Source organism: Thunnus maccoyii, chromosome 4 (assembly GCF_910596095.1).
Source record: "Thunnus maccoyii chromosome 4, fThuMac1.1, whole genome shotgun sequence".
Classification (NCBI taxonomy): Eukaryota; Metazoa; Chordata; class Actinopteri; order Scombriformes; family Scombridae; genus Thunnus; species Thunnus maccoyii.
In genome coordinates this window covers 31,350,201-31,371,983 of record NC_056536.1, presented here as the reverse complement: position 1 = coordinate 31,371,983, position 21,783 = coordinate 31,350,201, and the positions used below count along the sequence as shown (strand labels likewise).

Sequence of the window (21,783 nt, the reverse complement as noted above, 5' to 3'; positions counted from 1 at the left end):
TCCTCTTGATAAATCTTCTGTAAACTTAAAGCAATGGAACAAAAACAGGAAAAAAAAAAACTCCAATAAACAAAAAGTAGTCAGTGCTAGTTTACAAAAATATTGCGTGTTCACCAGTGTTTCCCACCATTTTTTTTTCTTTTCTCTTCTTTCTGGAACCACATTTCCGCACAGTTCCTGGATATAAAACTAAACTTCTTTCCGGCCAGGATCAGCCACATGTGGAGACACTGGCTTCCACCCATTACAGTAAACTAAAACAGTTTTATTTATTTATTTATTTTTTTATATCTAAACATCTACAGTAGGATAAAAGTCATCACTCTTTTAATTCTCAGCTGTCTGGAACTGGTCGACAAAAACCTCGCTAAACCTCTTTTTGTTTTTGCATTGGCTTGTTTCAAGTATTTGTACGTAGCTTTCAGGGAGATGTCGCTGTGACATTATTATAACAGTATAACTCAAAAGTTTCACACTATCCATACAAAAACATCTTTATAAAATCTTTAATAAAAGTTTTTTCTCTCTTTTGTTTTTTTTTTTTTAAAGGAAGCTATTTTGCTCATATCAACAACAACAAACTATGAATATGAACTCGTCTAGAGTGTAAAATCCTGCCTCATTTCCCTGTTAGCTTCTAGTCCACTAGCTTCCATTTCTCTGTGTATTTTCCTACTGAGGGCTTCTTTCATTGCTCCTCTGAAAACCTCAAACATAACACTCAGGTTTTCCCTCCATATTCTAATCTAAATATATACCTACAACAGTACTGTGTAGTAAGATATTTAAACATGATTATTGGACTCATGGGACAGGATGTTGAATGCTAACTGCTTTATCTTTATGTTTATTTTCCAGTACAGTTGATTTATTTATCTTAAGACTATGAACAGAAAACCAAAGTATCATATTTTGGCTTTTTTCTTTTTATAAAACAAAAAACACTAAAGGCTCGTGGAACAGCAGTGGTAACAGGACTTCAACTGTGCATCGTATGACTTTGGTTCAAGTGAGTTTTTAAAAAAAATGTTATTGTTTAGATGAACAGCTTCTATCAGCAGCCTGCTTGTCACATATTTTTTAATAATTAGCTAAAATGGAGGGATGAGCGACCTCTAAAAAACACTTCCTTAAAAAAAAGGTTTGGTACAGAGCCACTTAAAAAGTTGCTGTGTTGTTGTCTATTTTCTACAACTACTAAGTGTTGTCGACTTAAAAACAAATCCCCTCCGAGGGATTTTCAAAATAAAACTAATTTAAAGCACTGTACAGCTGTAATGTTAATTAAAAAAAAGCAGAGGAGTGGGCGAACCACTCTACTGGCCTATGACTTGGATGATATATAATCTACTGACTGGCTGCACTTTCATGAATCAGACACCTGACCCTCCCTCCGTTTCTCTCTTTCTGGCACTGTGGGTAGTGATAAACCACAGCAGAGCTTCTCACCCGTGCTGCGTTTGTGTATCTCTGTGTTAGTGTGTGTTATATGTATTTAAGGCTGCAGTGCATCATCACATGAATCCAGAAAGGGCTGTAAACAAACTAAACAGCTACTTTCACGAGCTCCCAGCTACACTGATTTCTAGACTTTGACTAAAAACTGGCTGTTTGCCCGTCGACGGAGTGGAGAAACTTTCCAGCTCCTGACAAAGTGAACCGTAATTTGGCTGGCGGCTGATCGTGTCCCGGAGCCAGTGTTACAATAGAAAAAATAAAGCTGGTGTGTTTTCGTTCATAAGTGACATCTGTTTGCTGGTGACGGGGTGTTTATTCACAGGCGTAGTAGTCTTTGAGCGGTGCGAACAGATGCCTGATGACGGGGACGCTCCAGGACCGGCCCAGGAGTTTCTGTCTGGCGCCGCGACCCATGTTGGACACGTCTGTGTAGTGGACAGGGAAGCCGAAGATCCTGCAGGGGGGGAAAAAATGACAATAAACGTTGAAAATAGAACATAAAAGCATAACAATTTGCAGCAGAGAGCAAGTGCAAGGTTATTTAAATGCTTGGGTAAAGAGACAGGTTTTAAGCTTTATTTTGAAAATATATTAGCAGTTGGTTCATCGAGATTAACAGTCAGTGGCATTAAACCTTCACAGAAGAAGAGAATGAGTTACAGCATAGAATGTATAAAATAAATTGAAATATAGCATTTTAAAAGTGCAGCAGAGAGCAAGTGCAACGGTAAAGAGACAGGTTTTACGCTTTATTTTGAAAGTATATCAGCAGTCGGTGGCATTAAACCATCACAGAAGAAGAGGACACAACAAGATCATTAAACGAGCGGCAGTCAAGGCTCAAACGATGGAAAACATGATGGAAATATGACATTTGTGTTTGTTTCATGTATTAATTTGAGGAAGGTTACGGTCTCCTCATCATCGCTCCACACAGATCTGATCTGACGTTTTAGTCACTTCATGCAATATGTATAAACACAGGTGGAAGGAAACACATTTATGTATTTGATCTTGAAAGGTGAATGACGTTCTGCTGTTTGTCAGCAATAAATCTGTAGGACTGTGTGTGTGTGTGTGTGTGTGTGTGTGTGTGTGTGTGTGTGTGTGTGTGTGTGTGTGTGTGCTGCTCACCTCTCCAGCTCAGTGCACCACAGGATGTCCTCCTTCCCGTTCATCAGGACGGGGAAGTGTTGGTCCTTCCCCTGTTTGATGGAGTTGGAGCGTGTAGTGATGGTTCGCACCTTCCCGAACTACAGAACAACAAAAACACTGTCAGACAGGTGCAGATGACACAAACAGGAAACCATATAAAGCAAAAAATCAAACATGTTTTCATCTAGAGATGCAACAATTAACCGATTAATCAAACAGTCTATCAATGCATAATCATTTCAGGTTTTCATCCACTTCAATGATAATTAACTGATTATCTTTGACAATTTGCTGACATTTTACAGACCAAACGAGGGATTGTTTAATAGAGAAAATAATCAGTAGATGAATGCATAAAGATAAGAATCGTTATTTGAAGATTAGCTTCGTCATCAGCTTTGTTCTATATTCTGCAGACGTCTGACCTTTGCAACTCTGCCGTGCTCCAGACAGTCCTGCAGCTCCAGTTTGTCCATCCCAGACGCACACAGAGGCCTGAAACAGAGAATACTTATCACTTTTACTCTTTCACACTGTTTCTATCTTCTTACATTCACTGGAGAATATAAAGAACTGGTATTCTGTGTAGATTACAGTGCAGGTTTTAGTGTTTAGTTGAGGTGTTTGTTTACCTGTTCATGCCCGGCAGGTTTCCCCAGAAGTATCGTGCGCGGTGAGCGGCGGAGACTTCGATGGCGTCGATCATCACGGGGTTACACTGCGAGAATAAAAGACACACAGTTATTACTCATAAACTTCTTTTTAGATCCTCTCGTTTCTCACCTGACACCAAAGGTCTTCCAGCAGGTCAGAGGTCAAATTACTCAAATACAACATATAATTTTATGTTGATCAGCTGTTTAAATGTGTAAATGGTTGTATAGAGGAGGCTTTATAGTATTTAAAATGTGACACTTGCATTTCTATTTCTGATTTTCAGGACTTCAAGACTTTTTTGCTTGTTTTCCTCAAACTTATTCTTGTTTTTGACTGTATTTACCTTCATCTTTTATTCGTTTATATGTAGATATGTAGCACTATTGACAATTTTATTTAGTTTGGCAGCTGATCATTTATTTTATTTGTTGTTAGAATTGAGCAGATGATGCTTGTAACACTTGTTTGTTTTGTTTATGTTATTATATGGATTATTTTCTGTTGTTTGTTTAATTCTTTTTATCATTAATACTATTTTAATTTGTTAAATTGTATAAAATGCATCTCAAGGAGCTTATCCTCAAATTAAAAATGTCAAATTTATGTCGACGTCATAAATGACATTAATGATCTTGTGTTGAAGGCTGTTTGTACTCTACGGTCCGTGTGATTTACCTCCAGGTATCGTGAGATGTCTCTCTTGTCGTTGACGCCCATGGCGACCACGTTCTCGAACATCCAGAAGAAGGGCCGGTCCTCTCCTTCTTTGGGTTTGGCTTCGCTCAGCAGACGGTAGAACTCAAAGAACAACCTCCCTGTGCCTTCTACAGCAAAAATAAATAAAAATAACAAAAAAACATCATGAGAGTCCATCCTGCCACATCTGCTCAATCCTTAAACTTTAAATACAGTAATTTACCAACATATAATTCAAATATGGAGCTGTAATGTCATATCTATCATACAACCAAACACAGCAAAAATGATAAACACACTCTGATATTATTTCCTCTGCTGTGAACCTACCATACAGGCCCTTCCTCGCTGGGTTGACGATTGACAGGTCGTTGCAGGGACTTCCTCCGATCACCAGATCAAACGGACCCCACTCCTGAATCTGAGAGAGGAAACAGCACCATCTAGTGTCAGACTGAGGGAGTGACGAGACTGCACAAGATAGATTCAGCATGAACAAAAAACACCAAATCTTTTAGTACTTAGAGTTATCTGATCTTGAGTAGATGCTCTCACATCAGATGTAGGAGTGATGTAATAATTATTAGATATAAAGCTGGTCAATATTTCCTAAATTCTGCTTGAGTGAAGTTACAATATAAAGCAGTGAAATTCAAATGTCATTTAACCAGCAGCTGGGCTCTGATTTAACCTCAACTCTAACATCTGCTCTCCCTTTGTCCTCTTGTCACCCATTCACATACAAACCCCTCCCTCGTCGTACACAACAAGTCCTTTCACTCTCAGACAATGAGCAGAGGGAGGAATGAAAGAGATGAAGGGAGAAAGAAGAAATAGGAAACAGAGAGAAAGAGAACAGGAGGTGAAGGTGGAGGTGTTCTTAATCTCTTACATAACAGCTAATAGAGAGCGGGGGCGTGAACCCCTAAACACACACACACACACACACACACACACACACACACACACACACACACACACACACACACACACACACACACACACACACACACACACACACACACACACACACACACACACACACACACACACACACACACACACACACACACACACACACAGCGTGACTAACAAGTGAAAGGATTCCTGAGGGGATTTACAGCGGATGTCCTCTGCCCTGAACCACATCAGTGCAGCTGCCAGCCTCTGTCTGGTGTGTGTGTGTGTGTGTGTGTGTGTGTGTGTGTGTGCGTGTGCCATCATCCATCATTTCTTGTAAAGGAATCATTCTTGTGAAATAGGCTTATTCACTGTCTTACTGAGAGTAAAGCTGGATTTATAGAAAGTCACACCGTACTGATGTGGGCCTCCCTTAAAACCTAACTACACGTCAGGCTACAGAGATATTATTACTGATTGATTATGTTTATTTACTGGGACAACGTACAGTTTTAAACATAAATGTTAACATTCAATGTACTGCATCAGCGTTAGCTTTAAAGCTAATATTCATCTGCAGTGTCTAATGCTGGTAGAGATTGATAAGAGTGAAAATGACATGAAGCAAGTTGGAAAAAGACTCTTCTGCTCACAGTGAATGAAACTACATTCAAGGATTAGTCTGGCGATTTTCTATATTTTTTTTTTATTGTCAACAAATCTCATATGCAGAGGCAAACCAGCAATGAACGGATCTTCTAACAGGTATTGTTAGCCTAGCTTAGCATAATATGAGAAGAATGATGCCACTTTATTATCTGTGTGTTATGGTTTGAGCTAGATCCAGGAGGTGATTAGCCTAGCTTAGCATAACATGTTGAAGCAGGAGTGAACAGCTACCCTGGCTCTGTCCAAAGTTAAAACATGTGCCTATAAAGGCCTCTAAAGCTCCATAATTAATTAAATCTACCTTTGAGGATATGGCTAAATTCTTCTTAATGTCAACTAATCTCATGTTTGGAGCCAAACCAACAATGATCTCATTAACTTACAAGTATCGTGTGTGTATCTAAAGCCTCTTCTGTGCTGTAGACCTCCGTTATTGTCCAAACACTATTAAAAACACATTAATGAGCCACACCGCTGCACCGGGTGACATGTTCCTTCGTCCCTGAAGAGATCAGTTACTGCAGTTTGTTTAGAAACGGCTCCAAAGACTAATAACGGCGATTAGATTGTAGCTCTCAGGGGGAAAGATTTCCTTGCTACAGTAATCACTCTCTTCAAGGGTGAAGGAACATGTCACCCGGTGCGGCGGTGTGGCTCATTGATGTGCTTTTAATAGTGTTTGGACAACAAAAAGAGGTCTGCAGCACAGAGAAATATGATATATCAGGCTTTGGATACACACACATGATACTTGTAAGTTAATGAGTTCATTGTTGGTTTGGCTCCAAACGTGAGATTTGTTGACATTAAGAAAAATTTAGGTAGATTTCATTAATTATGGAGCTTTAGAGGCGTTTAAAGGCACATGTTGTAACTTTGGACAGAGCCAGGGTAGCTGTTTACCTCTGCTTCAACGTATTATGCTAAGCTAGGCTAATCACCTCCTGGATCTAACTCAAACCATAACACACAGATAAGAGAGTGGCATCATTCTTCTCATCTCGCCCTCAGATGGAGTGTCACAGTGGGGAACAACAGCGAGAGAAACAAACAAAAGGTTTCTCTGATGAGTTATGAGCGGCTGTGGCTCAGGAGGTAGAGCGGGTCGTCCACTAATCAGAAGATCGGCGGTTCGATTCCCGGCTCCTCCAGTCCACATGTCCATGTGTCCTTGGGCAAGATACTTAACCCTGAATTGCTCCTGATGGCTGTACCATTCAGCGTATGAAGGTGTGTGTTTGATTCGTAGTGTAAAAGCGCTTTGAGTGGTCGGAAGACTAGAAAGGCGCTATACAAGTACAGTCCATTTACCATTTAAGGTGCGCTTGATTTAACTCCCTCAACAGCAATTTTCAGACAATCAAACAAACGCACACTCTTATAACCCTTGTGAGTCCGTACACTTCCTTACGTATCTTTAAATCTCAACCCTGACTAACATCAACTAAACCTGGTTCAGGATGGTTCTAACGTTTTTCAACCTCAATCAGTGATCACTTTTAATTAGAACAACTGATCACCTTCTACACAAGCCTTTAAGCACCATGAATAACAACTTTTTTCAAAGTGCAAAACACTGTAAGTAATCGTGAAATTTCAGCCCTTCTGCAGATTATTACGGTGCAGTTTGAACACACAGAGGATCCTGAGCCAACTGATCACTTTATATTCTCTAATAACACCTTCTTCAAATCATGTCAATCAATAACAAAAAAACATTATTTAGCCTTTAATAGTGACAGAAAGTTCTCATGTGTTTAATCCTGTTTTGGAATGGACAAATGTTGTCTGAGACAATTCAGTGCAGATTTATTTAATAACAGACGGCAAACGATTTTACACAATCTCTGGTTTCTTTGTGTTTGTACAAGTTTAAATAATTCCTGGAATAAATCACGTCAATATATTTTTTCAAAATGTTGTTTGTGTCACGAGTACTTTCACACAGAACGAGAATATAACGAGGCGAAAAAGCGATTTGTGATTTTTTTTCGGACCCGGGTTGATTTTTCTGACTTTTCATGCAGCGAATAAAATCATCAACCAATCACAAAGCGTAATCTGCACAGACAGCTGTCCCACATGGGGTGTTGAGTATCCCGCTGTATCTATATTGATTGATCAGCTCCCAGTCTGTCTGTGAGCACTGCAGGCAGACCGGTAGGTAAAGCCAATGAATCAATACATTGATGTATCATTTGCATCATCACCGTGTATTTATAAATACAAACACTGTGGATTTCTTCCCGTGGAGCTGCAGCTGACAGGCGGCTGCTTCTGTGGACATGAGACGCTGAACGCAGGTCGGAGATCATCATCATCATCACTGGAGGATGTTGACATCATCCTCCAGTGATGATGATGATGATCTCGTCCTTCTTCTTCTCCTTACTCGACAAAAGAAGAGGAGAGTGTTATATCTGCTCAATCCACACCGGCTCTGACCTGCGTTCAGCGTCTCTGTCCTGTGATGGCCCCTCTGCTTTGTGCTCGTTGCTACTGTGCTTTGTTTGCAGGGGCAGGTTCCTGAGCACGCTAATGAGCAGGATGAGACACACCTGGGCCCGCTGTGCCCCATATATGAAGTCAGAAGCGGCCAGTTCAGATCCTCTCTTCTCTCCTCCCACACAGCATACATTCACTCAACCACTCCCTACATGACTGATTTTACAGATTAACCCTTCCTATTGTTATCTTTTGTTTGTTTTGAGTACTTTGTGTTAAATAAATTTGCTTTTGGATTATTGATACCCGTGTGACTTCCCTTTTTTGCCACAGTCTAGAGCCGGGCTGTGACAGTCCACAGACGCAGCCGCTGGACAAACTGCCCTCACCAGGCTGACTGACGGCAGAACGAGCTGTCGCAAATTCATATCGCTGCCGGTGTGAATAATTTTGATGCGTCGCTGTGTGTGTGTGTGTGTAAAGGCCTTCAGTTCTGTTTTCAGGTCTATTTTGTTGGGTGAAAGTAAAACCAATAAAACATTTAAACCACTTAGATAAATTTTCTTCCTCACGTTTTTCCTGGTGATGTCTCGGACATCATGGACGTACTGGATCCTTCCTTCATGTCTGACGACGCCCACTGAGATCGAGTCCTCGCACACCTCTGACGCCACGTACTGGCCCACCTTAAAACCCAGATCCCTTAGAACCAGGTAGCCTGGGAACACACACACACACACACACACAAACAGTTTGTATGATGACCTGCTGATGAATGAAACATCAAGCGTTATATTATTATTTCACCGTCACACCGTTCCTCACCGGTGGCAATGCCGTCAAACAGGGAGAGGACTCTGATTGGTCGTCTCTGCTCTGCAGGGACTGCTGGGTAAATCTTTGGTTTCTCCTGGAAGATAAACAAAAAGAAGTTGCTGGGAAATGAGAGATGGTTTAGCGGTAAAAAGGTGCTAAATTAAGTCTTAAATCTGCTCTTTCTGAAGGGAAACAGACGTAATCTCAGACGTCAACTTTTAGATAACGGCAGTACAACAAGTATTTATTTATCGTCATTACTGGGAACTACACAGCAGATTATTTTTAAACTGGGATGTCACAGTATGATGTAATCAAACACAGAAACACCAGAACGTTCTGCACTGTGAATCAACTTTCTGATTCACTCTTTCAAACATCCTTTTGACAGATAAAACACTTTGAAATCTTCACAAAGGTTGTTGCACTTTAGTGCTTTAGATTGTTGTTTTTACTTCCTGTGAGCTGTTGATGGGATCTGACTCTGCTTGTTGTCATGATAAATTTACAACTGAAACTACTTTTTCCATTTACTTGACTTTACTTGCATTTTACTTTATTTCTGGCTCAAAGAAGAAAAAACATAAAAGAGAGAATAAACATATAGAAACATGTGAGTTTCTTCTCATGTCTAACTGGAAATCATAGACAGTAGTTGATTATTAGTCTATGAGTTGTTTTATAGGCCTGAAGGGGTAAAAATGCAAAGATTAGAAAGAGTCAGACATGTTTTTTTTGATGTTTTTGTACCTTTTATCTTTTCTTATTTTCTATAATTTATGTCAATAATCTGGCAACCAATCAGATTAGGAGTGTCCTGACCCCCAGGTTTGGAAACACTGATATATAGTGTAAAATAGATACTTACAGATACAAATATAAATATAGATATGTTACCAAAAAGATTTTAAAGACAGAAAATGTTACTGATTCTGTCCCAGTTCGCCCCCCATCCTGTACAAAGTGACTCACAAACTCCTGTCCGTTGTCGTTGGCGAAGAACTCCTGCAGCTTGAGGCTCCAGTCGTGTCGTCGTTTGAGGACGCCGTACTGCAGCAGCGGCTGACACATGTAGCATCGCCACGGGTCCAGATACCGAGCGTTGTTAGACGCCCCGGGATCGACCAGGATGTCCAGACAGTCCACGCAGAAACACCTGGAGGAGGAGGAGGTGGTGAATGAACGGACACACACACACGAGTGGAGAGAATGCATCGTATGTTTCTTTACGTGTGTGTGTGTGTGTGTGTGTGTGTGTGTGTGTGTGTGTCGGACCTGCAGCAGTTGACGTTGCCGCAGAGCAGAACCTCTCGACCTCCGCAGCAAACGGTGCAGTAGGACTGATAACCGTCGTCATCGTACATGTAGGACATCTCCAAGTACACGTCCTAAACACACACACAAAACAACTTATTGACATGATTTCACATGTTTGACTTGATTAAAAAGCATCATATCAGTCAAATATATCCTAATTAGTCACATGAAACATCCTAAAACACACATTTAATTGGACAAATATCAGAAAACGTCTCTAAATGTTGTCTTTCTACATGAATTCCTGGCATCTCTGGTGGAAATAACAGCTGTAACAGTTTGTTCTGGTAAAGTGAAGGGCATTACTGAAGACAGTTCATGACTAAAACTTCTCCTGATAATCTTCTCCTTCTTCTTCTTTTCTCCGCTGACAGAAACAAGTACAAAGGTCAGTCATCCCACCTTTTTCTGCTCACTGAGTCTCCTGTTAGTCCGCCTGCTTCGGGCCTCCAGTCGTGCTCATATGCGGTAAACTAATAATCTGTGACATATCAGTTTTTGTTGCTCCCCCCTCCCCTCTTTAACTGACCGCTGCACCGCCGCACAGTGACTCTGCGTTTTTTTTTTCCAGTTCATCACAACTTCTAAAACGTGAAGAGTCTGGTAGCTCATTACTGGAAAAATCTTCAAGATTGTTTGGAGGAAGGTTTGGAGGTCCTCGTCAGCTTGTAAATAACTACAAGTAGTGATGAGAATCATAAAAATATCCTCCGTAATCTAAACTATTCTTATTAGCAGCCCTGACATGTTGCTCATTAGAGGCAGGCTGTAATTATATATAACTGTTATTATATATTATATGAACATTTACAGTGTTTTCTGTTGATTTTAATATGTTGAAGCAAAAAATTTACAACCTGTATAAACTCCGGGATCATTAAACTTGCCTTAGATTTTTACTCTAGATGTCTAAATGCAACTGCAGGGTGGAAATATCTGAATTTAAATAAACCTTTTAGACATTTTGACTTTTATTTTGTTATAGTAAAAAGCATTAATGTGTCACTAATAACATCACAGCTCTCTCTGTTCTGTTTATTTTTCAGTGCTCTGGAGCTGAAGCAGCACTTTTACTGCTATGACATGTCAACAACATGTGTGCTGCAGACAAAGACCACCTGAATGACCTCAAACATGTCTGAGCAGAAAAGGGAAAAAGCGCCGCCTACAGGCGCTCCTGTAAAACATCACACTGCAGTGACGTAACACTTCATCTCCTTCTCTCTTTATTCCCAGAAGCCTCAAACTATATATCTATTCATGACAGGTTTGATGACTTTGATCAAATATCGGCTTTTAGCGCATCATATATTCAATGATTGTACTTTTATTGTGCAGGTTTGTGAGCTAATTAATATGTTTATACACCTACAGCAGACACGGGTTTACAAGACACTATTTATTATTATTATTAATACTTCATTTCCTTGTATGTGAATATGTATTGCTCATCTACTATCTTCTATATTTTTCTTATTGTTTGGATCCAAACCAACAGTGAACTGTGTGTATCCAAAGCCTGATATATCTCATTCCTCCATTATTGTCCAAAAAACTATTAAAAACACATCAGTGAGTCACACGGCTGCACTGTGTGACATGTTCCTTCATTATAAAGAGTTTGGTTACATTTGTTTGTTTAGAAACGGCTCCAAAGAGTAAAAACTAGCGATAAGATAGCGACCCGCCACTGCACATGTGCGGAAACGTGGCTCCGTTTACGGCTTCAATAGCTTCTTGTGCTTCATATCACAACTTCTTGTTCTTTGAGTACTTAATAATGTGGTAGATGAGATCTTAAATGTTCTTGCATGAGGCCCATTGTGTTCCTTTATGTAAAGAATATAATGATTCTTATCCATCTTCTGTTTATTAGCGTTCCTTCATGATTCTGATACAAGCGAGACGAGCTGCTGCTTTTTGGGAAATAACCTTAAAACAGTTTTTTTTTTTGTTTCTACCTTGCATGTTTGGCACAGGCCTCCTTCAAACAGCGGGTGGAAGGTTGCTGCTCTCATCTTTCCACAAGAGAGACAGAACTCTGCCAAGACACACACACACACACACACACACACACACACACACACAAACGATCAATGAGCAGCCAAAAAACTGAAAATGAATTGATGCGGTTAATGATTAATTCGCCTCGGTCATTCACAAACACACAACGTGGAACTTTTACCTTCTATACTTCTTTTATTCTTCAGAACTTCATTCACCATTTGTTCTGAGAGAAACAGAAAGACGACGTTAACACAACGTTTACAGGAGATTCACGTTTCTCTGCACAATATGTTTCATCTTTTCCAGTGTGTTTCTCCAACTTTCAACCGCTCAACCAATGCAAACAAAACTTATCTAATGAAACTAATCTAAACCGCACAAACAAATACCAAACTTATCTTTTTATAATCTTTAACAGATTAAAATCAGGGACACTAACACCTGCTAACATCCCAATTTTCAACTGTCTTTAATCAAGAAGATTTTTTTTATTCCCAGGAGTGAAAACATGGCAACAACTCAAAATGAGAACATCAAATATTATCACAAAAAGTAAAAAAAGAATGTCAGTGAAGGAAATATATGATGTGCATTAGTGTATTTAAAATGAAATAAGACCTGCACAAATAGTACCAATAACAGACAGATGTCAAATAAATATATATCCTGCATTTTGGGCAATGTTCAGCGAGTTTGACCTTTGACCTCTACCTCTGCTGTAGGACTCCTCGGGGGCGGCCTTGTTCTTACAGACACCGACTTTGGGCCGCTTCGCGCTGGGGAAATACTCCGGCAGGGAAACATCGAGGACCTGAAGGTCCAGAGGGTTACTCTCTGCACACACACACGCACACGCACACACACACACACAATATCAGGTTTACTATCATGACGAATGTTAAAATCAACATTATGCAGATTAGAAAATTTAGAGGCAGAAAACGTGCAGCCTGTTTGTGAATAACTGTACATATTCTACAGTCTGGTTCTTGCTGCCTTGCTCACCGGCGTTGTGTGGAGGTTTGAGTCCGTCTTCGCCTTTGGGCTGGAAGCCGCCGTTGGCCCAGTCCAGCATGGGTTTGACCTGGTCGTCCGGATTGTCCGACTCGCAGGGAGGAAACGTCTTCTCCGCCCGGATACTCGCCATCTGTACGAGAGAGACAGAGAGAATAAAAAGATGTGACAAAGTTAATTCCAATAGTAATAAACAAATATATAAATCCAGTTATTAGGATAATAAAAGGCAAAAAGAAGATATTTAAATGAAGATTTTTAAAAAAGTAGAAGACTGAACTGACATGATTCATCAAAGTTTCATTAAAACAAAACTGGAGTTGAACCATTTTCATCCTAATTAGACTGATCAGTGTCATGTCTTAAAGAGCAAAAACATTAATCAGGCCTCAGCTGAAGTTAACAGGTGGAGTTAAGGACCTTTAATTAAAGCGCCCTCGTTAAGACAATCAGTGTAAGTTTTGAAATGCTAGAACACCAGAGACTGATGCATCATCCTGACAAGTTTTGTTAAAAATCTGAGCAGTGGTTACAGTTCAGCAGCAGGAGGAAAAAAACAAATTCTTCAGAGTTTTGAAGGACCTGTTGCTTCCCTCCTCTTCCTCACTCATCATCCTCTGTTTCCAGGGTTCCTGCACAGTTCATCAACTTAAATTTAAGACATTTTAAGACTTTTTAATATCATGTAGAATGCAAATTAACACCTAAAAGTATGGAAGTACAATGTAAAACCAGTAGAGCTGATATTATTTATAATATTATTTATCATTATATCACATTTTTTTCAGTATTTCCCAGCAGTATATAACAATAATTCCTTATGATATAATGAATTAATCAATGTGACCTGATCCTGGACAAGCAGCAGAAAACAGATTAATTGATTAACCAGTTAAAAATGATTCATTCATTTCGGTTAGTTTTTCCTTAAACTAAACACTTGTCTATTATGAGTAGATGAGCAGTAGTGACAGTTTGCTGCAGGTCTGATGACTGAAACACCACAAAAAAAAAGAAATTCCTGCAGCTCAATCTGCCCTCAAAACAATCACATTTATAGATCAATAACGCCTCCTGATAGCCAGCAATCACATACAAACATTACTGCCTCCAGCAAAGACTTTTGTCAATTAAATTGAAATAAATATTTTGTAAGAATTCCTGCATATTCCCTGTTTTCTAATCTTCTGAGTGCAGACACGAGAGATTGACAGGCAGACAGCAGACAGAAAGGGGGGGGTGTTATCTTAAAACAACGTCTGAGTGACAGACGAGGTCCGAGGCAGCGAATGGAGGGATGACAGGATGTAGACGAGGATGAACGAGGCAGACGAAACACAGTAGCCACAGACAGACAGAGAGAGAGAGAGAGCGACATGAAGAGGCCTGCAGGCCGACATGCACAGTCTACACTCAAACACACATAACTAACAGAAAGACGCATCTGTCAGATAGACACGTCTTTAAGCAGACACACACAGCAGACGCACTCATACAAGAAAATAAACACACACACACACACACAAGCGAGCGAGTGTCTCCATAAAACAGAAAGCATTGAAAAACAAACAGACGAGGATGACAGATGGTGAGTAAGAGGTGAAAGAGGTGAAAGAACAACAGAAAATTAAACAAGTTTCTGACATCTGCCTGTCTGTCTTTTAGCCCCTGTTTGTAGACGGTTTGTCTCAGACAAACATCCACTCGCTGGAGCTTTTCTGGAGCTTTCAACGGCGTCTTAATCAGCAAATGAAGTTAAGATTTTTTGGGGTCAAACTGCTGTTTACAAGGTCAAAAATAAACTTTCACTCTTTACAGGATTTTGACAAAAAATAAATGTTCTTTGATGAGATATTTCCTGTTTTTAATTCATATTTTTAACATTAATATTCATAATTTGCATGTATTTTTAATGTTTTATGTTTTTGACTTAAGATTCTTGTTGTTCTTTGTCATTATTTGTGCATTACTGTGATTTAAAATCCAATTAATTCAGTACATTTCACACCGTGTTTTATTCAAGTTTAAGTGTTTGTGTTCAGACAATATTAACATCAAACAGAGATTATTGAAAAGTATCATTTTGCATTGTTAAAAAAAAATAGGCATTTTATTATCACCAGTTTATACTTAAACCGAGTTAATGAGACTCAATGAGATTTTCCAGCGTTAAAAGCGTTTCTGTGCGTTTTTTTAGTGGATGAAATGATGCTAGAAAACCACTTCAACCAAACACGTCACATGTCGCTGCAAATTTTGAGAGAAATTAAATATACTTTTCTATCAATTTAGGATTTTGAACTTGACATTCAGTCCTTTATAGTAGGGCTGTAGTCACCCAACTGTATTTCTCTGTTTAGCATCTTCAGGTTATGCTAACCCATTGTTGCTAACTTTGGAGCTAACCCCCTTTACTTTTCCAGCATTTGGGGAAACAACAGACGTGACTTATTAGCATTTATTAACTGACACACTGTAGTCTGTACTGTATATTTACTGCCAGACTGACAACTTACTACTAACCTTTTCCTCTGCTCCGCTCGCATCCACCGTCATTTCTCTGCCCCTCGCTCTTTCCCGCTCGCTACGCAAACATACTCCTTAACGGAGCCACGCGACCAGTGGTTTCCCAGGCAACGACACAGAGGTTGACTCACGTACCGGAACAGCGCTGCTCTGAGACTCCCAAACGCTGTCGATTATTAAAAAATATAATATTTTTTTGGGCTGGCGGGGGTTCTCGTTGTGTCATTATGGAGAAACACAGATTCAGTAAACGTTCAGTAAACGTTGAGTACAGTTAGACCCAGCAGTCTCCGTTAGGTTGGGCGAGTTCAAAGTTGTGAAAACAACGGGGGTGTTTTGAATACACCCCCGTTGTTTTCACAGGTAATTTGTTAGTCTGTCCCTCCCGCCGCAGGAAATAATGGATTAATCCTGGAAAACTGTTGATGTAGCACTTTTCTCCTTATGAAAATAACACGGAGATTATTCGACCAATGAGAATTTAGTCGGACGAGAGCATATCGACCAACTAATCGACCGGTCGACCGGCAGACTACAGCCCTACTTTATACATGACAGCAGATGAGATCTGCACACTGTTTTAAAAAATCCTCTTTAAAACATTTATTGCAGATCACAAACACAAAAAAAGCGACAAAAGTGCAAGAAAACTGTACAAATAAACTCTATACAGTTTATTAAACAGAGAAAACGCACCTGCTGTCTAACCTTTATAGACAAAAACTGATAAAATACAGTTTGTAACATACTGTGAAAATGACCTTTTATCAGTCATGCAATCACATATTTCCCGCCTGTTTCTTCTTCACAGTCATCTCGTTGTCTGTCATCTTTATCTTCTGACTGTACATGAGGCAACTTTTTTTGTTTTCATTCTTCTCTCTTACGCCTCGGTCCTCTCCGTCATCCTGCTCTCCTCTCTCTCCCGTTTCATTAACAGGAGGAGATACAGAAGATAGCGAGGAGGAATCCCTTTCAGACACGCATCTGTGTTTGCTTTACTTGTCTACTGGTACGCGCACACACACACACACACACACACACACTGAGTGGTGTAAATATGCATGAATGCATTTCAAGTGAGCCAGAGTGTTCTTGGCAGGGAAACAACTCAGCATATTTTTACAGCAGACCTCAGATTTGACAATGACACCTCCCTAAACACACACACACACACACACACATCCCCCATAAATACATCTGTCAGAGCTGCAGACTTCAACGATTTTGTGTCTCAGGTGAAATACTGCTCACAAGACGCTCATATCTCTACGCTGTGCCTTTAAATCATGGTGGTGTGACCATAATTGCAATACAAACAACCACCGACATAGATCTGATACTACTTATATCACAACGGATCTAACCACCCTAACGGTTTGTTTTATATATATATTTACATTATTTTATGTTAGCTTCTGCTGTACATCTCCAAACATACTAACTGAAGATTTATGCGACCAGGAAATCTCCTGTCAGTGTTTTTACGACTTTCCACAGCAGATTTTTTTCAGTTATGGGTCATCAATGAGATATATTAAACTTTTTTTATCCCTTTTATTTGAACAAAATGAACAGCTGCATCCATTATTAATGTCAGCGTTTGACTCCATTCCTGTTCCATTTATATTCATTTAATGTGAGTTAGTGAGCACCTGTTACCTACTTACTGTCACTGTCTGGTAAATACGAGGCACATCTGGTGTAATTCACTAAGCTTAAGGATTCCTTTCTCTTTTATGAGCTCATAAACACGTCTTTAAAAACAGACTGGATCACCACTCATCTACAGTCTTCTTCTTTTTTTGTGACTGTGTGTGTGTGTGTGTCTGGAAAAGTGAGCTTTTAAAAAGATGCCAGTCAGGTCAAGTCAATCTTTGTTTTTATAGGCCAATATCACAGATCACAAATTTGCTCCAGGGGGCTTAAAATAACCATCAGAAAAAAAAACCTTTAACAAGGGGAAAAAATGGAAGAAAGTGCAGGAAGAGCAACAGAAGAGGAATCACTCTCAGGGTTTCCTTTGGTTTCTGGAGGGTTTATTTGACCAAAAACGTTGCATTTTCACATAAAGACGATTATCATCACAATATTTGGAGGTTTGAGGTTGTAGTTTTTCACAGTAAACACTAATTAATTATTCACATTTTTCTGAGTGATTGTACTGCACGCCATAAAAAAATAATAATCAAAAAAATAACATTGGTTGAACAAAGCTTATAGTGACGGGATTTGATTTGCTCATCGTCCCGCATCTTTATCTTATCAATCCATCTTAATGGTTCTTTATCGATACTCTTATCAGTAGGCCTGTAGTCTGCTGGTCGATTAGTTGGTCGATATGCTCTCGTCCAACTAAATTCTCATTGGTCGAATAATCTCCGTGTTATTTTCATAAAGAGAAAAGTGCTACATCAACAGTTTTCCAGGATTAATCCATTATTTCCTGCGGTGGGAGGGACAGACTAACAAATTACCTGTGAAAACAACGGGGGTGTATTCAAAACACCCCCGTTGTTTTCACAACTTTGAACTCGCCCAACCTAACGGAGACTGCTGGGTGTAACGGTACTCAACGTTTACTGAACGTTTACTGAATCTGTGTTTCTCCATAATGACACAACGAGAACCCCCGCCAGGCCAAAAAAATATTTTTTAATATTTGATATCCGAATGAATGGATGTTCATTAATATCAATAGCATTTGGGAGTCTCTGTGCAGCGCTGTTCCAGTACGTGAGTCAACCTCTGTGTCGTTGCCTGGGAAACCACTGGTCGCGTGGCTCCGTTGTGGAGTGTGTTTGCGTAGCGAGCGGGAAAGAGCGAGGGGCAGAGAAGTGACGGTGGATGCGAGCGGAGCAGAGGAAAAGGTTAGTAGTAAGTTGTCAGTCTGGCAGTAAATATACAGTACAGACTACAGTGTGTCAGTTAATAAATGCTAAAAGGTCACGTCTGTTGTTTCCCCAAATGCTGGAAAAGTAAAGGGGGTTAGCTCCAAAGTTAGCAACAATGGGTTAGCATAACCTGAAGACACAAAACAGAGAAATACAGAACAGAGAAATGTGTGGCTGCCGAGTTTACTGTGTACTCTGTCGTGTTACATCCCATCCATTCAGAACAGGATTAGAACTGATATTTTAAATATACTTAAATATTTAAAATATCAGCAACAGCAAAGTCACTATATAAACTAAAAACTATCTCACTGGAAACTAATTTAAGTATATAGGAAGACAATGTGTAACACTGTGAAAGGCCAAAGCAGCAAAAAGTAAATCAATAACCCCTTAAAAACTATAACTACATTGAGTAAATGTAACTGGAGACACCTGCAGACAAAACAAGAGCGACCAGCCAGCTTCTCTCACTGAGCCTGAATAAACAGAAAGCACTGAGTTGCACCTAACACAGCTGGAAGCTTACCTCCAGAGCCTGGAAGATGGCCCTGCGGTAGGACGCCAGCTTGGTGTAGGAAGCCTGGCTGAAGAACTTTGGGAAGGCGGTGATGGAGTCCAGTTTGTCCGCTGAAACCTTGAAGGAGGAAAAAGATGGTTGAGAGGAAAGCAAACTAAAATTTTTCCTTCCATCTTTCCGTGTATCCGTTTGTTTGTTTTTCCTCCCCTCCCTCCTCACCTCGGAGAACTTGCCGTCTCCAAACCACCGCAGCCACCTCATGCCGTTGCTTGCCTGCCGCTTGCCCGTTGCGCGCCACGTCACCACGATGCCGGGCCACCAGGAGAAGCCTTTGATCTTCCCCCACACCAGCTCGCCGATACCAAAACCTTTGTTGTCCTGGATGTGGGAGGAAGCAGAGGAGAGGGAGGATAAGGTCAAGGTCTTGTCCTTCAAACTGCTTTACCAGGACGTAGCAAAAATGTTAACAAGATGAGCAGACGTAGAAAAGTTTTGAGGTATAAAAAAGGAGGAATGAGGGCAGAAAAAAACTATTAGGAGTCGAGTTACTTATTTCTACTAAACCTCTCGTCTTCTCTGATACTGCAGGTGCAGGAGAACAGAGGAGAGAAAATAGGACGCTTTGGCAGAAATATCTTCTTCTCTCGCTGTTTTAGTGAAAAGAAAACAAGATACGATTGGATGTCAGAAGACGGCGAAGAGATGGATCGACACACTGACAGGATACGGATACAGGATATCTGTATTATGTAAAAGCTGAAAACCCCTCCTGCAGTTATAAGAGAGGAAAGAAACTGAAGAGGAGACAGAAGAGAAGGAGAGAGAAGAGAAGGAGACAGAAGAGAAGGAGAGAGAAGAGAAGGAGACAGAAGAGAAGGAGACAGAAGAGAAGGAGACAGAAGAGAAGGAGGAAAATATGAAAAATGAAAACAACAATCTGGACTTTTTTAAAAAAGAAAAACACCACATATATTAGTGCCAAACGATGACATTTTGGAAGAAATGTTTCAATTTTCTCCTACAACTACAGCTAAAACTCTCTGATCTAAACCAGTGGTCCCAACACCCGGGCCGCGGACCGGTACCAGTCTGAACAAAGTCTGAAGGATGTTTTATTTTGAAAAATGACCGGATTCTCTCTACTACATCTGTCTATGATTTACTCTTGACGCATAATCAAGGTATATTTGACATGTTTCAAACATTAGCAGGGATTTTAGAAGAGACTGAGCCTTCATTCTCCCAGCTGGTGCACCATTACCTGTCTTTGCTTTTAAAAAAAAGAGTTCGAGCGCTACTTCCCCAACCACAAAAGACCCACGAACTGCCAAAGGATGGATCCCATTTGTCAACAAACCAGGTGAATCCAGCATGTCTACGCAAGAAGAAGATCAACCGCTGGAGATTGCAAACGACGGCGGCCTTAAAAGAGACGACGACTCTGCTGGTGTTGCCTTTTCCAACATCCTGTCTGTGTGCAGCGGGGTTTTCTGCAGTGACGGCAGCCAAAACAAAACTACTGAGTAGACCGGACATAAGTAACACACTTCGGGTGTCCTTGTCTCCCGTTACCCTTAGATGGGACCGTCTCGTTGCGGAGAAACAAGCTCGGGGCTTCCGCTGATTCAGCGTTATGTCGACTTGTTTTTGTGATGCATCTTATTTTGAAGGTATGTTTAAACATTACCATAGCGACATAACAGAGAGTGTTAAGGGGCGGAGAGGATGTCACGAGGACGCTGCTAATTAAGTTGCATACGAGTACACAGTGGATTCAGGTTTATTATTATATTTAGAAAAACACCAAAGTTTTTATGCCGGTCGGATCATTTTTAGTTTGTTGTATTTATCCGCCGCACCTCAAAGGCCGGTCCGTGAAATTATTGTCTGACGTTAAACCGGTCTGTGGCGCAAAAAAGGGTCGAGGATCTAGACAGAAGAGAAGGGAGAGAAGGAGACATTTTGCATCCTCAAGAACAGTTTACCAGTGTTACAAAAAACGAAATAGAAAACTTAAGTTCTCTCAAAGAAAAGGTGAGAAGATCGATGTATAAATCATGATCAAATATTTTAGAAGAAGAGAGATAAGTGTAGAAGATGAAGGAGAGATAAAGAAGAGAGGGGTTAGATACTTCATGTAAAATAATTTGATTTATATTGTAGTATGAACTCTCTCTTAAATAAACATCTGACACTGAGTCTCACAGCTCAGGAAGGAAAAGAAAGTTTCCCTTCATGGATCAATAAACTATCTGACTTTTATGATTAATTTGAAGATTGTTTGTGCTCTTTGGCATCCAGCTCCACTTGTCTGTTGTTTCTTTCATTTGCTCAGGTGCTTCCTTTATTTCTGCTGTACGCTTTACACATCAGACGTCTCTAATAATACCTTAATGACCTTTTTTTTTTCTTTCTGCTTTTCCTTCTTTTGAAACTTATGTGTGCTGCTTTATGAGCAGATGGGATTTCTATGCTTGCAAAAAAAAAAAAAAAAATCCCAGTAGACCTTTGCTGCTATGTGATCCTTCACAGAGAAAACCCATTAGGCTTTGTAATGGAGTCCACTAAAGGATGCTGCACGCTCCGCTGACTTCAACCGGGATCGCGTGACAAAACACACACACACACACACATAAACACGCGGAGATACGTCAACATACACAAAAGCACATGTGAGGCGGCGGCGTGCATGCAGAGGTCAACGCAGAC

General features: G+C 40.2%; 1 protein-coding gene across 3 annotated transcripts in view; it reads right to left on the bottom strand.

Annotated features, from left to right (window-relative positions):
* Positions 1-1,737: 1,737 nt before the first annotated feature.
* dnmt3bb.1 (DNA (cytosine-5-)-methyltransferase 3 beta, duplicate b.1) overlaps positions 1,738-21,783 on the bottom strand; it is a 50,101-nt gene continuing 30,055 nt past the window's right edge. For 2 of the 3 annotated variants that reach the window (XM_042408575.1, XM_042408579.1), the window contains exons 7-22: positions 19,294-19,452; positions 19,084-19,191; positions 13,126-13,267; positions 12,832-12,954; positions 12,299-12,343; positions 12,075-12,154; positions 10,072-10,184; positions 9,769-9,952; positions 8,806-8,890; positions 8,553-8,698; positions 4,297-4,387; positions 3,946-4,094; positions 3,246-3,331; positions 3,039-3,123; positions 2,593-2,711; positions 1,738-1,912 (exon numbers count right to left, since the gene is read on the bottom strand). In XM_042408575.1, the coding sequence (XP_042264509.1) occupies positions 1,771-1,912; positions 2,593-2,711; positions 3,039-3,123; positions 3,246-3,331; positions 3,946-4,094; positions 4,297-4,387; positions 8,553-8,698; positions 8,806-8,890; positions 9,769-9,952; positions 10,072-10,184; positions 12,075-12,154; positions 12,299-12,343; positions 12,832-12,954; positions 13,126-13,267; positions 19,084-19,191; positions 19,294-19,452 (1,857 nt within the window). In that variant the 3' untranslated portion in view covers positions 1,738-1,770. The remainder of the gene's footprint in view (positions 1,913-2,592; positions 2,712-3,038; positions 3,124-3,245; positions 3,332-3,945; positions 4,095-4,296; positions 4,388-8,552; positions 8,699-8,805; positions 8,891-9,768; positions 9,953-10,071; positions 10,185-12,074; positions 12,155-12,298; positions 12,344-12,831; positions 12,955-13,125; positions 13,268-19,083; positions 19,192-19,293; positions 19,453-21,783) is intronic. The other variant, XM_042408578.1, reaches the window with a different exon arrangement.